The 16409-nt window shown below is 41.5% G+C and overlaps 1 protein-coding gene across 8 annotated transcripts in view; it reads left to right on the forward strand.

The window, feature by feature from the left end:
- Window positions 1–16409, forward strand: part of SLC14A1 (solute carrier family 14 member 1) — a 53459-nt gene that overhangs the window by 26480 nt on the left and 10570 nt on the right. For all 8 annotated transcript variants that reach the window (XM_045042188.1, XM_045042190.1, XM_019815217.3 and 5 more), the window contains 4 exons: window positions 7633–7789; window positions 8479–8668; window positions 11072–11200; window positions 12667–12859. In XM_045042188.1, coding sequence (XP_044898123.1) covers window positions 7633–7789; window positions 8479–8668; window positions 11072–11200; window positions 12667–12859 — 669 coding nt within the window. The remainder of the gene's footprint in view (window positions 1–7632; window positions 7790–8478; window positions 8669–11071; window positions 11201–12666; window positions 12860–16409) is intronic.

Here is a 16409-nt window from a genome sequence, read left to right on the forward strand (position 1 = left end):
GAAACAAACACCACAGCTAAATGTAAAGAAGAAGCCACATGGAAGAGGGTAGAAAGGGCAAAGTCACGGTCAGGAGCTAAACGGACCCGCAGGTTGGTCCATGGTCATGAGGGAGTCCAGGGCACAGAGAGAGGACAGAAACAGACCCCTGGGCCAGGGAGCCCACACAGGGAAGACAAATCCCCATAACATTTGGCTTTGAAAACCAGAGGGACTGAATTTCATGAGTTCTCACAATGAGCGGGACTTAAAATCTGAAACTTTTAAAATCAGCAGACTTGGCACTAGGAGAGCAGAGCAGGAGAGAGGAAACTGAGGCCCTGTGCTTAAAGAGACTGCACAACAGCCCTGTAGAGGCGCAGCAGAGACGCAGCAGTTTGAAAAACGCCTGGGACATGCAGGAGAAAGAGTTATCTACTCGTCTCAGAGCACATCCTGGAGGGACAGAGATCACTTGTAGACCCTCCAGGCATGAAGGAGCTGACAGGTGCCACTTCCCTCCCATGCCCCCCAGCATAAAGACACCACCACCTGCAGGAACCAGAGAGGCGCTTGCAGTAGCTACCTAACTTGCTAAAGCAACTCCCCCACTGATCCACCCCCTGCAGACACACCTGCCTCAGCCCCAGCGATGCAGGGCCCCTTTTGGCTGGAGCCCATTCAGGGCAGTGCCACAGGCCTGGCAGAGTACAAGCAGGCCCGACAGGACAGGTGGTGGACTCCCTCCTGACCACCACTCCAAAGTGACTCCTGCCCCGGGGAAAGGGAAAGATAACCACACATACCAGTGAGACTACAGCCCCAGCAGTGGGCTGGGGGGAGACATCTGTCTGACTGCAGGCCCTGCCCACCAACAAAAGCCTCTCAGTGGACAGCACGGGGAGAGCACCCTGCAGATGGGTGCTACCGCATCTCTGGCAAATGCCTGGTCTGACTCAACTCAAGCCCCAGGCGTCCTCAGACTGGCCCACTAACACCACACGGACCAAACCCTGCCCACAACAGGCAAAGAAAGTCGCTGCAGATGACCGGACTGAAGGAGAAATCAGCTCAGTCACAAAAGCTGGATGCACACAGCACACTTAGAAGACACCCCTGGAGCACCAGGTCCTGGTGAACAGGGGACGCTGCACTGCAGGGCACTACAGGACCTCTTCATAAGGCCATTACTCTCCAGTGCAGGAGACATATCTGACTTTCCTAACACAGAGAAACAGATGCCGAGACAGACAAAATGAGGAGACAGAGGAATATGTCCCAAATGAAAGAACAGGACAAAATCACAGCAAGAGATCTAAGCTACATGGAGATAAGTAATATGTCCGATAAAGAATTTAAAGAAATGATCATAAAGATACTCACTGGACTGGAGGAAAGAGTGAGGGACAACAGTGAGACACTTAGTGATGATAAAAAAAAAAGAACCAAACAGAGATGAAGAACACAATAAATGAAATTAAAAATACACCAGATGGAATAAATAGCAGACTAGAGGAAGCGGAACAAATCAGTGACCTAGAGGACAGAGGAAAGGAAAGCAATCGAGCTAAGCAAGTAAGAGGGGAAAAATTATACAAAATGAGAATAGACTTAAGGAACTCAGCGACACCATCAAGGGTAATAACATTTGCATTATAGGGATTCAGAAGAAGAGAAAGTAAGGGGGGGCAGAAAATTTATTTGAAGAAATAATAGCTGAAAAATTCCCAAATCTGGAGAAGGAAACAGAAATCCAGATTCAGGAGGCACAGAGAGCCTCCAACAAAATCAACCCAAGGAGGTTCCCACCAAGACACATAGTAATTAAAATGGCAAAAAGTAGTGATAGAATTTTAAAAGCACCAAGAGAAAAGAAAACGCATACAAGGGAAGTCCCATAAGGCTATCAGCTGATTTTTCAGCAGAAACTCTGCTGGTCTGAAGGGAATGGCATGATATATTCAAAATGCTGAAAGAAAAAAATCTGCAGCCAAGAATACTCTATCCAGCAAGGCTATCATTCAGAATAGGAGAGATAAAGAGCTTCCCAGACAAACAGAAGCTAAAGAAATTCACCAGCACTAAACCAGCCCTAGAAGAAATGTTAAGATAGGAGACTTTTTGAGTAAAAAGCAAAGACCACAAGTAAGAGTAAGGAAAGTAGGAAACACAAAAGCAGTGAAAAAAAAAAGTGCATCTGCAAAAAATCAGTCAAAGTACTCACAAAATAAAAGGATGTAAAGTATGACACCATATACCTAAATATAAGGGCAAGTGGAATAAAGAAGAGGTTCAAACTTAAGCGACCATCAACTTAATATAGACTGCCAAATGCAGAAAATGTTATATACAAACCGAATGATAATCACAAATCAAAAACCAGTAATAGATATGCAAAAATTAAAGAGAAAGGAATTCAAGTATGAAACTAAAGAAAACCAACTAATCGTGAGAGAAGAGAGCAAGAGAAAAAAGGGAAAGAGAAAAACCACAAAAACAACCATAAAAAAGTAACAAAATGGCAATAAATACATACCCATTAATAATTATCTTGAATGTAAACGGACTGACTGCTCCAATCAAAAGACATAGGGTGGCAGAATGGATTTAAAAAAAAAAAAAAGACCCATCTAGATGCTGCCTGCAAGAGATTCATTTCAGACCTAAAGACACATACAGGCTGAAAATAAAGGGATGGAGAAGGATTTATCATGCAAATGAACGCAAAAAGAAAGCCAGGATAGCAATACTCAAATCAGACAAAGTAGACTTTAAAACAAAGATGGTAACAAGAGACAAAGAAAGAAACTACATAATAATAAGGGGAACAATCCAGCAAGATAAAACAAGTGTAAATATTTATGCATCCAACATGAAAGCACCCAAATACTTGAAAAAGTTAATAGAAAACATAAGGAAAATAATCAGTAGTAATACAATAATAGTAAGGGACTTTAACATCCCACTTAACATCAATGGACAGATCATCCAAATAATAAATCAGTAAGGAAACAGTGTCTTTGAATGACACATTAGACCGTATGGATTTAAGAGATACAGTGAGAACATTCCATCCTAAAACAGCAGAATACACATTCTCTTCAAGCGCACATGGAACATTCTCCAGAATAGATCACATGTTAGGCCACAAGTCTCAATAAATTCAAGAAGACTGAAGTCATACCATGCCTTTTTTCTGACCACAACACTATGAAACTACAGATCAACCACAAGAAAAAAATCTGGAAGGAACAAAATACATGGAGGTTGGATAACATGTTATCCAACAACGGATGGGTCAACCAAGAAGTCAAAGAATAAATCAAAAAATTCATGGAGACAAATGAAAATGAAAACACACACACAAAAGAAAGGAAGAAAATGAAAACACAATGATCCAAAATCTTTGGGATGCAAACGTGGTTCTAAGAGGGACGTCATATAGCAACACAGGCCTAAATCAAGAAGCAAGAAATATCTCAAATAAGGAACCTAACATTACACCTAAAGAAGCTAGAAAAATAACAAGAAACCCAAATCAGAAGAAGGAAGGAAATAATAAAGATTAGTGCAAAAATAAATTATATAGAAATTTTAAAAACAATAGAACAGATTGATGAAACCAGGAGCTGGTTCTTTGAAAGGATCAACAACATTGATAAACCTTTAGTCAGACTCATCAAGAAAGAGAGAGAGAGAAAGAGAGAGAGAGAGAGGGAAAGAGATAATTAAAATAAACAATATCACGAAAGAGGAGAAATAACAAGTGACGTTGTGGAAATACAAAGGATGGTAAGGGAATATTATGAAAAATTATATGCCAACAAACTGGACAACCTAGAAGAAATAGATAAACTCCTAGAAACATATAACCTCCAAAAACTGATTCAGGAAGAGATAGAAAATTTGAATAAACTGATTATCAACAATAAAACTGAATCAGTAATCAAAAACTCCCAACGAACAAAAGTCCAGTACCAGATGGCTTCACAGGCTAATTCTATCAAACATTTAAAGAAGAGTTTAATACCTATTATTCTCAAGCTATTCCAAAAAATAGAAGAAGGAAAACTTTCATATTCATTCTACGAGGCCAGTATTACCCTGATACCAAAACCAGATAAAGAAACTACAAAAAACAGACTACAGGCCAATATCTCTGATGAACATGGATGCAAAATTCCTCAACAAAATATTAGCAAGCCAAATCCACCAATACATTAAAAAAATAATTCACCATGATCAAATGGGATTTATTCCTGGGATGCAAGTGCAATATTTGCAAATCAATCAACATGATATATCACATCAATAAGAGAAAGGATAAAAACCATATAATCCTTTCAATAAGTGCAGGAAAAGCATTTAACAAAGGACAGCATCCAATTATGATAAAGAAAAGTCTTAATAAAGTAGATTTAGAGAGAACATACCTCAACAGAATAAAGGCCGCATATAAAAACCACACAGTTAGCATCATACTTAATGGTGAAAACTTGAGAATTTCCCCCTAAGATCAGAAATAAGACAAGGATGTCCATTCTCACAGCTTTTTTTTAATGTTTATTTATTTTTAAGAGATAGAGAGACAGAGTGAGAGCGGGGGAGGAACAGAGAGAGAGAGGGAGACACAGAATCCGAAGCAGGCTCCAGGCTCTTGACAGCTCAGAGCCCAACGTGGGGCTCGAACTCACAAACCGTAAGATCATGACCTGAGCCGAAGTTGGACACCCAACCGACTGAGCCACCCAGGAGCCCCTCACCACTTTTTTTTTTTAAGTTTATTTATTTAAAGAGAGAGTGTAAGCAGGGGAAGAGTAAAGAAAGGACAGAGAGAGAGAGAGAATGCCAAGCAGGCTCTGCACTGTCAGTATGGAGCCCAATGTGGGTCTCAAACAAGCATGAGATCATGACCTGAGCTAAAATCGAGTCAGATGCTTAACCGACTGGGCCACCTAGGCACCCCCACTCTCACCACTTTCATTCAACATAGTACTGGAAGTCCTAGCCACAGGAATCAGACTACAAAAAGAAATAAAAGGCATCCAAACTGGGAAGGAAGAAGTAAAACTGTCACTATTTGCAGATGACATGATGCTATAAATAGAAAACCTTAAAGACTCTACCAAACTACTAGAACTGATAATTGAATTCAGTAAGATCCCAGAATACAAAATCAATGTATAGAAATCTGCTGCATTTCTATACACCAATAATGAAACAAGAGAAAGAAAAATTAAGAAAGCAATCCCATTTACAATTGCACCAAAAATAATAAAATACCTAGAAATAAGCCTAACCAAGGAGGTGAAAGACTTGTACCCTGAAAACTATGAAACACTGATGAAAGAAATTGAAGATGACACAAACAAATGGCAAGATATCCCAAATTCATAGTTTGGAAGAACAAATATTGTTAAAATGTCCATACTACCCAAAGCAGTCTATAGATTTAATGCAATCAGTATCAAAATACCAACAGCATTCTTCACAGAACTATGACAAATAATACTAAAATTTGTATGGAACCACACGAGACCCCAAAGAGCCAAAAGAATCTTGAAAAAGAAAAACAAAGCTGGAGGTACCACAGTTCCAGATGACTACAAAGCTGTAGTAATCAAAACAGTATGGTACTGGCACAAAAACAGACACATAAACCAATAGAACACAATAGAAAGCCTAGAAACAAACCCGCAGTTATATGGTCAATTAATCATCAACAAAAGAGCCAAGAACATGCCATGGGAAAAAGTCTCTTCAATAAATGTTGCTGGGAAACCTGGACAACTACATGCCAAAGAATGAAACTGGACCTCTTGCTTACACAATACAGAAAAATAAAGTCAAAATGGATTAAAGACCTAAACATGAGACCTGAAACCATAAAAATCCTAGAATAGAGCACAGGCAGTAATTTCTCTGACATGGACATTTCTAATATGTCTCCTGAAGCAAGGGAAATAAAAGCCTAAATAAACTATTGAGACTACATCAAAATAAAAAGCTTCTGCACAGCAAAGGGAACAACCAACAAAACTAAAAGGCAGCCTGATGAATGGGAGACGATATTTGCACATGACATAGCTGATAAAAGGGTAGTATCTAAAATTTATAAAGAACTAATAGAACTCAAACCCAAAAAAACAAATAATCCAATTAAAAATGGGCAGAAGACATGAACAGACATTTCTCCAAAGAACACATACTGATGGCCAGCAGACATGTGAAAAGATGTTCAACACCACTAATCATCAGGGAAATGCAAATCGAAACCACATAAGATACCACCTCACACCCATTAGAATAACTACGATCAAAAACAGAAGCAGCAGTAATTATTGGTGAAGACGTGGACGAAGAGGAACCCTCACGCACTGTTGCTGAAAATGCAAACTGGTGCAGTGACTGTGGAAGATAGTATGGATGTTCCTCAAAAAATTAAAAACAGAACTACTCTATGATCCAGTAATTGCACTACTTGGGATTTACCCAAAGAATAAAAAAAAACGAACTTGAAAGGATACATGTACCCCTATATCTATTGTAGTATTATTTACGATAGCCAAATTATGGAAACTGCCCCGGTGTCAATATAATGGAATATATGGTCCATCAATGATAGTAATATTCATATATATTTTTTATATATGAATGATCTTTTTTGTGGCTGAATAGTATTCCATTATTGTATATATTTTATATAATGTAAAATGAAATATTATTTGACCATAAAAAAGATGTAATGTGATATACAATGGAATATTATTCAGCCATAAAAAAGAATGAAATCTTGCCATTTGTAACAACATGGATGGAGTTAATGCTAAGTGAAATGAGACAGTCAGAGAAAGACAAATACCATATGATTTCCCTCAAATGTGGATTGTAAGAAACAGAATAAACGAACAACAGAAAGAAAAAGAGACAAACCAAAAGCAGAGTCATAACTAAGGAGAACAAAGTGATGGTTACCAGAGGGGAGGTGGGTGGGGGGATGGAGGAAATAGGTGAAGGAGATTAAGAGTACACTTACCATGATGAGTACTGAGTAATGTATAAAATTGTTGAATCAATATTGTATGCCTGGAACTAACATAACACTGTATGTTAACCATACTGGAATTAAAATTTTAAACTTAATTTTTTAAAAAAGCCTTCTTCTCTCGGGAAATAGCTGTTTGGTCTGCATTAGTGAGCACCATTTTGTAACCTGACGTTTGGCTCTTTAACTGACAGCATGAAGCTTCAGTACTTGGTCTTAGCTCTTTCTATATTATTAGCTGACTCAGTATGTTGAAATTAACTATTTTTCAGTCTTTCCCATTAGACTGAGCTCCTTGAGAGCAGGAGGTAGGTGCTCAATGAATATTTGTTGAACTAGAAATGGACTTACAAAATTCAAGGCCAGAACCTTCTCATGGTAGCATTAAAGGCAGTGATGAAAAAAGTACTATGGGATTTGGATGTGGACAATACTCGCCATGGCAGTGTTTCAGGAGGAAATCGATGCTTTCTTAGTCCCCTGGGATGTCATGGTCTAAATGAAGTGCTTTTAAACTCATCCTCTGTGGCTACTGTAAGCAGGCCCGATGCTGGCCAGTCTCGAGTGCTCTGGCTTAGGATGTTTATGAGTTCTGTCCTTTCCTGAAGGAGCCAGAGGAAGAGCTATCCATGGAGAATAGCCCCACTATGGCTAAAATGGACCAGGGTGAAAATCAGGTTTTACCAAGTCCAAGAAGAAGACGCCTCCCCAAGGCACTTGGCTACGTCACCGGTGATATGAAAGAATTTGCCAGCTGGCTTAAAGGTATTTATGCTTCCATCCCTTGGGTTGATGGGATAGGTAGCGTGGGGTTCTTGTACTCACATCTTTAGTTATATTCCCTTGACTTTTAACTATTCCTCTCCTCTCCAGTTTTTAACTGTTCGTTTTTTTTAAGATTTTATTTTTAACTAATCTCTATACCCAACATGGGGTTCAAACTTACAACCCCAAGATCAAGAGTCACATGCTCTACCGACTGAGCAAGCCAGACACCCCAAACTTTTTATCTTCTAACCTGCAAGCCCCTTCCAATGTTTTGCTTTTTTATGGAGATAGTGGTCAGGATCAGGGCCCTGTTCATAATAGAGGAAGGCACCTGGTTCCATCCCATAATTTCAGCACTTAAAGACTGAAGTTTTATTATTGGTAATGCATTTCTTTGACTTAAGAGTCTGTACCACTGAGCATGGTAAATAAGTGCATTCTGTGCTTTCTGCAGTGGAGATTCTAATAGGGGCAGTGTGGGTGGAGCATAAAGAAACAGAAGGGTTTCAGGGATCTGAGGGACACTAAAAGGGAAATGACTCAGAGGGAAAAAGCTTCCAGGAATATCAAAACTTAGTTCACCTTTCTCAGAAGGGGTGTTGATTTTACTCAGGGTGGGCACTAGGCATGGAAAGGAGAATCTTGCCTTGTCGATTCCTTAGCTCTGCGTATCTCATCTCTTCCAGACAAACCACAGGTGCTCCAGTTCGTAGATTGGGTTCTTCGGGGCATATCCCAAGTGGTGTTCGTCAGCAACCCCATCAGCGGAATCCTGATTCTGGTGGGGCTCCTCGTCCAGAATCCCTGGTGGGCTCTCAATGGCTGTGTGGGAACAGTGGTCTCTACCCTGACGGCCCTGTTACTTGCTCAGGACAGGTAGGCGCGTCCATTCAAGCCTGCTCGTCTTGCTTCTGAGAACACAGGAGCCAACCAGTGACTTTGGGAACCAGTGATAAAGTCCCACTCTTCCCAGAAAACCTACTTTTATTCCACAGAACTCTACATTTGTCTTGAGTCAGACATCAAGGGATCATCTATATCCCTTATTATTTCTCTTTCATCATTCACTAAATCATTCTTCTTAAATGATTAATCAATTATTTATCATGAGCATTTTGTTTGGGCATGAGTTCTTAAAAAGTCTTGATGGCTTAAAATTAAAAAAAAAAAAAAAGTGGGGCGGGGGCGCCTGGGTGGCTCAGTTGGTTAAGTGTCCAACTTCAGCCCAGGTCATGATCTCACAGTTCGTGAGTTCAAGCCCTGTGTCGGGCTCTGTGCTGACGGCTCAGAGCTTTGGATTCTGTGTCTCCCTCTCTCTCTCTGCCTCTCCCCAGCTCATGCTCGCATGCTGTTTCTGCCAAAAATAAACAAACTAAAAAAAAGAATTAAAAAAAAAGTCTTGATGGCTTAAAAAATTCCACTAATTCCATTATATCTTGTTTCCATGCTTAGTTTAGCAAATTCATTCTTTATAGACAGTGTAAAGGTTAGCTCAGTTTCTAGAAAGATGAATAATCACAAATTCCAAGTTAGTAAGTTCTGACTTACGAAGTGTTTGTGTGTTTTCTCAACCACGTGTTAGGTTAAAAATAGCACATACATTTTTAAGTTTACTTATTTATTTTGAGAGAGAGAGAGATAAAGAAAGAGCAGGCAAGTGGGGGAGGAGCAGAGAGAGAAGGAGAGAGAGAGAATCCCAAGCAGGCTGCACGCTGGCAGCACAGAGCCCAGCTCAGGGCTCGATCTCATACTCGACTCAAAAATAGCATGTACTTTATAAATTGATCTGTCATTGAAGAAGTGATAAGCTGACTTCTACAATGGGAGAAGACAGCTCCTGACTTTCTAGTTTTATCAGGGAGGCCACTGGTCTTCTAGATGCCCAGGATCAATGCATAAGCACCAGTGGATGGTCATTGTAATGACTCAGCTCTTATAACACTTACGATAAATTACCTAAGGAGCTAACCAGAAAGAGAATCAGAAAAAGTTCCACTCTCCCATCAGGTCCAAAGAGCCTGATTTGTTCTCCATAGTCCTATTTCAACGCACATCAGGAAACAGTCTATTCAGTATGGAGGTGTGGTCCAAGACTGCGCCATATCAACTATTCCTTCATTGTTTTGTTCAAGTGGAAAATGACACATTTTCCTTATCAGGTGTTATTTAAAAATCAAGCCATATTTACACGTGTTGATTTTCAAATCTCTTTTACTCTCTTCAGTCCCAAAGGACCGCATTAAAATGGCAATCCTGTGTTAAGCGAATCCACATCTTCCTGCTGCCTTAAGTATGGCGTTCTGCAACTTGCAGACGTTGCCATTAAAGCAATGGCAGTCAAGCATCAAGTCTCCAAGTCCCTTATTAGAAGACGAGTTTTTGCATAGCTGTCCACCGTCCTCATGTATAGTCCCAAATTCTAGAAGACAGTATCACTTCTGGGGTTAAACCAGTACAAAGCCCATCACTTTCTACCTGTCCTGATAGATTAGTTAGGGGAGACCAAGGACATTGGACAGAGAGTCCCTCCTCTCATGCTCTCACCCAGGTGAGTGTAAGCGATACCACCTCGCTGTTGTACTGGTACCTACTGCCCCCGCTAAAGCTCTCACACCACCCAAACAACCCCTGTAGTGTGGCCTCTGGCTGTGTCACCTTCCTTCAGACCCTGCACCTAACCTCACATAATCCACATCTTTGCACCCGGTGGCCCAATGACTTCATCCTTTAACTCAGCCCTTCGTGGTGTGAGATGTCAGCTCTTAGAGCCCTAGGGGGCCTGGCTTGTCAGCCTTGGGGCTTATTCTGTAGAAGCTGTTCTATTTCTCACTTAGGGCTTCTAGTGCCCTCAATTATGAAACGGGAACCATTTGGGTCAGGAATAGAAAATTGCCAATAGGACAACCTTCAGAAGTGAGGTGAAATGCTGAGAAGCATAAAGAATTCGGTGCTAAATGTGCACATAAATGGAGTACCCTGCCCAGGAAAGGTAATTGTTTTTCATTGCAATAACTTGAAAATGGATATTTGGAGACGACCAAGTAGAGGTGCAGGAAGATGAAAATGTATGCTGAGCTGGAAGATTAATGTTTATAAGGTCACAGACGCTACAGAGGTGAATTTACAAGTCGACAATCTTACACCTCTTACCAAGAGTGTCAGAATTAGGAAAGTTTCACATAAGAGCTCTGAGGCCCTTAATGATGCAGGTCAGAGGCCCTTAATGATACAGAAGAAATAACAACTTTCCAATGTCCATGCTGTGCCTCTTGCCCGCAGGTCAGCAATTGCAGCCGGGCTGCAGGGCTACAACGGCACCCTGGTGGGAATACTCATGGCTGTCTTTTCAGACAAGGGCAACTATTTCTGGTGGCTGTTATTCCCTGTGTCTGCTATGTCCATGACTTGGTAAGTTATACCTGGTTTTCAAAATGCCTTAAAAAAAACATGTATAGGGCCAAGAGAAAATGGGGAGTTAGTGTTCAATGGGTACACAGTTTCAGTTTTGCAAGATGGAAAATGTTGTATGAATGGACAATAGGGATGGTTACACAACAATGTGAATGTGCTTAATGCAAGTGACCCGCACCCTTTAAAATGGTCAAAATGGTAAATGTTATTATATATTATATTATATTATATATAAATATTATATATTATATATATATAAATATGTATTGTGGGATGGGGCCTAAAGATTTGCATCTCTAGCTAGTCACCTGGTGATGTGGCTGATCCAGGAACTACACTTTGAGAACCACTCTATGTGTGTGCCTATATGAACTCTCCCTACCCACCTGTCCCTGCTACCTTCAAAAAATTTATTTACTGAATTCAGTTCCTTTTTTTTTTTAAACCTAAATCCTTCAATCCTTCACACTAGTTCCTTAAATCTCCTCCCCCCTTTGTTGGAAGCAAACATTTCCTTCTTATTATGACATATTTAGGATATAAAACACTGATATCCACACAAATGAGAAGTGTGGCCCACTAAGGACAGTGTCTGCCGGGCCACCCACCCTGGCTTCAACCACAGGTGTGTGGGAGAGAACTTGCTGGTAGAGCCAACCTGTCCAGGAAGCAATTTCTGACCAGTTCTGAAGAACTGGCTGGAGGACGGAAGTTGTCCCCTGCAGTGCTCCCCACACCCTTTCCCATAACCTGGAGCTCTTGACCTTAGTGATGGGCCAACACGGGAGAGCACAAAAGAGTCCCAGAGACCATCTAATCTAATCCAGCCCCCCAGGCTACAGACAAGGAAATGGAGGAGTAGTTCCCTGCCAAAGATCACCAACTGCTAAAGCTGCTGCCCCCATCCTCCATCCCAATCTTCTTCCTCCGAGCCCACACCACCTTATATCCTCCCTTGGACAATTGTTTCTCTTCTTCAAAAACAGATATAGTAAACACGAAGATGATCTAGAAATTCAAGATGGTGGTCGCCTCTGGTGGGGAGGGAGGGGCATATGATCAAGTGGGTTACACAGGGGGGCTTTAACCGTGTAGATAGTATTTTACTTCATGTCTAAAATACTTCAAAAATATTTCTAAAACCTGGATTTCATAAGTCACTGTGAGAAACCCCAGAATATAATTTTTCAAAACCAAGTAAGCAAAGCATTCATTTTTGACCTTGTGTAAGAATTATTCTCTGACAGGGTTTATTCCACATGTGTTTATTTTTTTGTTTCGTTCTGGTTTTTTGGTTATCTACCCCCCCCCCCCCCCGCTATGAAAAGTTTGTTGAAATAGTACTTTAGGGACATATTTGCCCAGGAGACAAAGCCCCTCCATGGTGTAGAGATTCAGTGTCAACTGACTTGTCACATGCACGTTCTTCCATTCTGTTCTGTGGTTGTTGCTGTTGTCATTAGTCCAGTGTTCTCAAGCGCACTGAACTCCTTGTTCTGCAAATGGGACCTCCCCGTCTTCACCCTGCCTTTCAACATGGCGTTGTCAATGTACCTTTCGGCCACGGGACATTACAATCCGTTCTTCCCAGGCAAACTGTTCAAACCTATAACCGAGGTTCCCAATGTCACCTGGACTGACCTCAGTGCCCTGCAGGTAAGGTATACCGTCTTCTCACATTCCTGCCTGGCTCTGGAAGACTCTGTGTCCTCCTGGCTAATTGTTCTTGGGCATCAGAGCCTTATGGAGACTCAGCTCTAGGGTGGCCTTGCTGCCTTCATCTTGCCCTCTGAACCATTTGTCCTGCTCCAAAGCTTTGGGCTCTAAGGGTTTGTGTATTATTGTTATTGAAGTATAGTTAACATACAGTGTTATATTAGTTTCAGGTGTACAATATAATGATTCAGCAATTCTATACATTACTCAGTGCTGATCAGGATAAGAGTACTCTTAATTCCTTCTGCCTACTTCACCCGTCTCCCCACTCACCTCCCTCTGGTAACCACCATTTTGCTCTCTGTATTTAAGCATCGGGTTTTTTGTTTTTTGGGTTTTTTGCTTTTTGTCTCTTTTTTCTTTGTTCTGGGGTTTGGGGATTTTTTTTTTATTTTTTTTTTAATGTTTATATTTGAGAGAGAGACAGAGCATGAGCAGGGAAGGGGCAGAGAGAGAGGGGGAGACACAGAATCTGAAGTAAGCTCAAGGCTCTGAGCTGTCAGCACAGAGCCTGATGTGGGCCTCAAACTCAGAGACCATGAGATCATGACCTGAGCTGAAGTTGGACACTCAACCAACTGAGCCACCCAGGCACCCCTGTTCTAAGGGTTTTTTTTTTAATGTTTATTTATTTATTTTGAAAGAAAGAGAGTGGGGGAGGGGCAGAGAGAGGGAGAGAGAGAGAGAGAGAGAGAGAGAGAACCCTAAGTAGGCTCCCCACTGTCAGTGCAGAGCCCAACATGGGGCTCAAACCCACAAACTGTGAGACCATGACCTGAGCCAAAGTCAAGAGTCAGACACTTAACCAACTGAGCCACCCAGGCACCCTCTAAGGGGTCTTTTAAATGACTGCTCAAAGCTAACTTTTCCTCCTCTTTTCCCAAAATCCACTCCAGGGTATAGCTCTGTTTCAAAGTCGGAGTCAAAGACTGTTTCAAACTTTGGGTGGGTGTGTTGGGGGCCATCCTTTGAGGCAAGGCCTCCAGCCTGGAGTTAAGGCTTCCATGATCTGGCTCCTCTGATCAAAAGAATTTGTTCCTTCCATTAGATCTCGTTACAGAACCTCTCTATTCTGCTTTTTCATTTGGCAGATCTCATAGAATATGTACAATACTTCATGGTTCTCAAGCTTTGGTAGGCATCAGAATCATTGTTTGTTTCTTTTTTAAATACCAGTACAAGCCCCATCTCCGACTCTCTAAATCCTAATCTCTGGGAATAGAGTCTGGGAGCCTGTATTAACAAGCCTCCCAAATAACGGTGATGTAGGCCAGAGTTTGAGAACTGCTATCATAAGATGTATTCTATGTATCGCTTTACAGATGTGCACAAAGAGAGCACCTTTTTAAAAAATCTGGTTGACCCAGGGGTGCCTGGGTGGCTCAGTTGGTTAAGTGTCTGATACTTGATTTTGGCTCACAGTTTGTGAGTTCAACCCCCACATCAAGCTCTGTGTTGACAGCGTGGAGCCTGCTTGGGATTCTCTGTCTCCCTCTTGCTCTGCTCCTCCCCCATTTGTTCCTATGCTCTCTCTCTCTCTCTCTCTCTCAAAAATAAACATTAAAAAAAAATAATAATAATAAATTAAAAACCTGGTTAACCCAAATCACATTCCAGCTCTTCCTGTTGGTGTTTATTTAATAACTCTGTTTAAGGTTTCTTGACTATTAAAAACAAGAGAACACTTAAAATCAGAAGAGGGGCGCCTGGGTGGCTCAGTCAGTTGGTCATCCGACTTCAGCTCAGGTCATGATCTCACACCTCGTGAGTTCGAGCCCCGCATCGGGCTCTGTGCTGACAGCTCAGAGCCTGGAGCCTGCTTTGGATTCTGTGTGTGTCTCTCTCTCTCTGCTCCTCCCCTGCTCACACTCCGTGTGTGTGTGTGTCTCTCTCTCAAAAATAAATAAACATTAAAAAATACTTTTTTTTTAATCAGAAGAAAACTACCACCTTTTATGATGTGAAAAAGACTGGCTTTCCCACTATCAGGTTATGAAACCCCATTTGCCGTCCTCCTTGCTGAGCGATCAAAACATGTGAAGAGCTCAGGCAGGCTTTTCTGTACATTCTTGCCCAGAAAATAAATAGGAGCGTTTGGAAATAACCCAAAAAGAAAATCAAATGTTTATTCGAATCCCCTGTGAAAAATATTATAAACAATGTTAAGTAATCTATCTAAAATGTTCCTGTCCAACATAGTAGCCATTATCCCCATGTGGCTATTTTAATTTAAATTTGAAATTCATTACAATTAAATGAAATTGAAAATTCGGTTTCTTAGCCTCACTAGCCACATTTCAGATGCTCAGTAGGCACACGTATTGGGCAGCACACATATGGAATATTCCACCTCTGTGGAAGTCCTGCTGGATAGTGCTGATCCGCAGAGGTAAGGGTCTTGCTCTTCTCACTATGAACTACCGCCCCAACATCAGCACCCTTATTTCCCATCTCACCCAGCTTCCGCCTCCCGGGCTACCCAGGGGATAGTTCTGCTGTCCGGTTCTGAGATGAAAGCCTAAGTAGTCTTTGCCCGCATCAAGTTCCCTGCTCTAGAGAAACAGGAAATGATTTCGCGTAGACATGAAGATCCAGTGTGGGCTGGAAATGTTAAGGTCCATCTTAGGATAGACTTAAACTCACAGTATGGTCCCGTGCTCTGAGCAAGGACTGATGCAGCATTTGGAAGCCAGCATTAGTTCCAGCCTAATGCGTGAAGGGAGAGGGCAGTTCCCCCTGCCGAGGCAGAGCCCCCTGTGTCAGAGTCACTGCTTCCCCAAGGCCCCTCAGAAGGTATACATGTGACCTAGAGAAGACGGAGGGAGCAAGATGGGAAGGCATCTTTCAGTAAATGGTCTTGGTCACAAAGGAACCTAGTGTGGCTAATTATGCCTATCCTGGACCTACCGAATGTGTTGCTATAAAATGCTATTCACATTTGTTAGCTTAAATCAAACCCTGTCCCTTCCCGAAAACTGCCATTCTGTGAACACATGAGCTGAATTCAGGCCTCGGCCAGAAAGTAGAAATTTACATGTATTACATGTAAATTTACATGACATTTACATGTATTTTTGTGGGGTTTTTTTGCACTGACTGGCAGTTGTTGATAACTGGAATAAGCCAAGGATATTCTGGTTTAAATAAATACATGTTCTCATTAACAGCAGAAGTGTCAATAGGGTCCTGATTCATGAACTTGCTGATAATTGCTTCTGAATTATGGATAAGAGAACCCGACTCTGGGTCTCTGGCCTTAACAACCCAATTGCAAGGGAGCAATAGTACTTCAATTGACCACAGTGTGCACTGATGTATTAGGCCTGAGAACCAATGGACAGTTAAAAGCAACACAAGTGTAAGCTGTGAGGCAGTGACTCCACCTGGGAGCTTATCAGCAGCCAAAGCCACCGTGTCAGTGCAGCAACAGAGCCCCAGAGTGAAGGGGGTTCTAGGAAGGTGTGCTCAGTATGCAGCAGGTATGCGCTGG

Source organism: Felis catus, chromosome D3 (assembly GCF_018350175.1).
Source record: "Felis catus isolate Fca126 chromosome D3, F.catus_Fca126_mat1.0, whole genome shotgun sequence".
NCBI lineage: Eukaryota > Metazoa > Chordata > Mammalia > Carnivora > Felidae > Felis > Felis catus.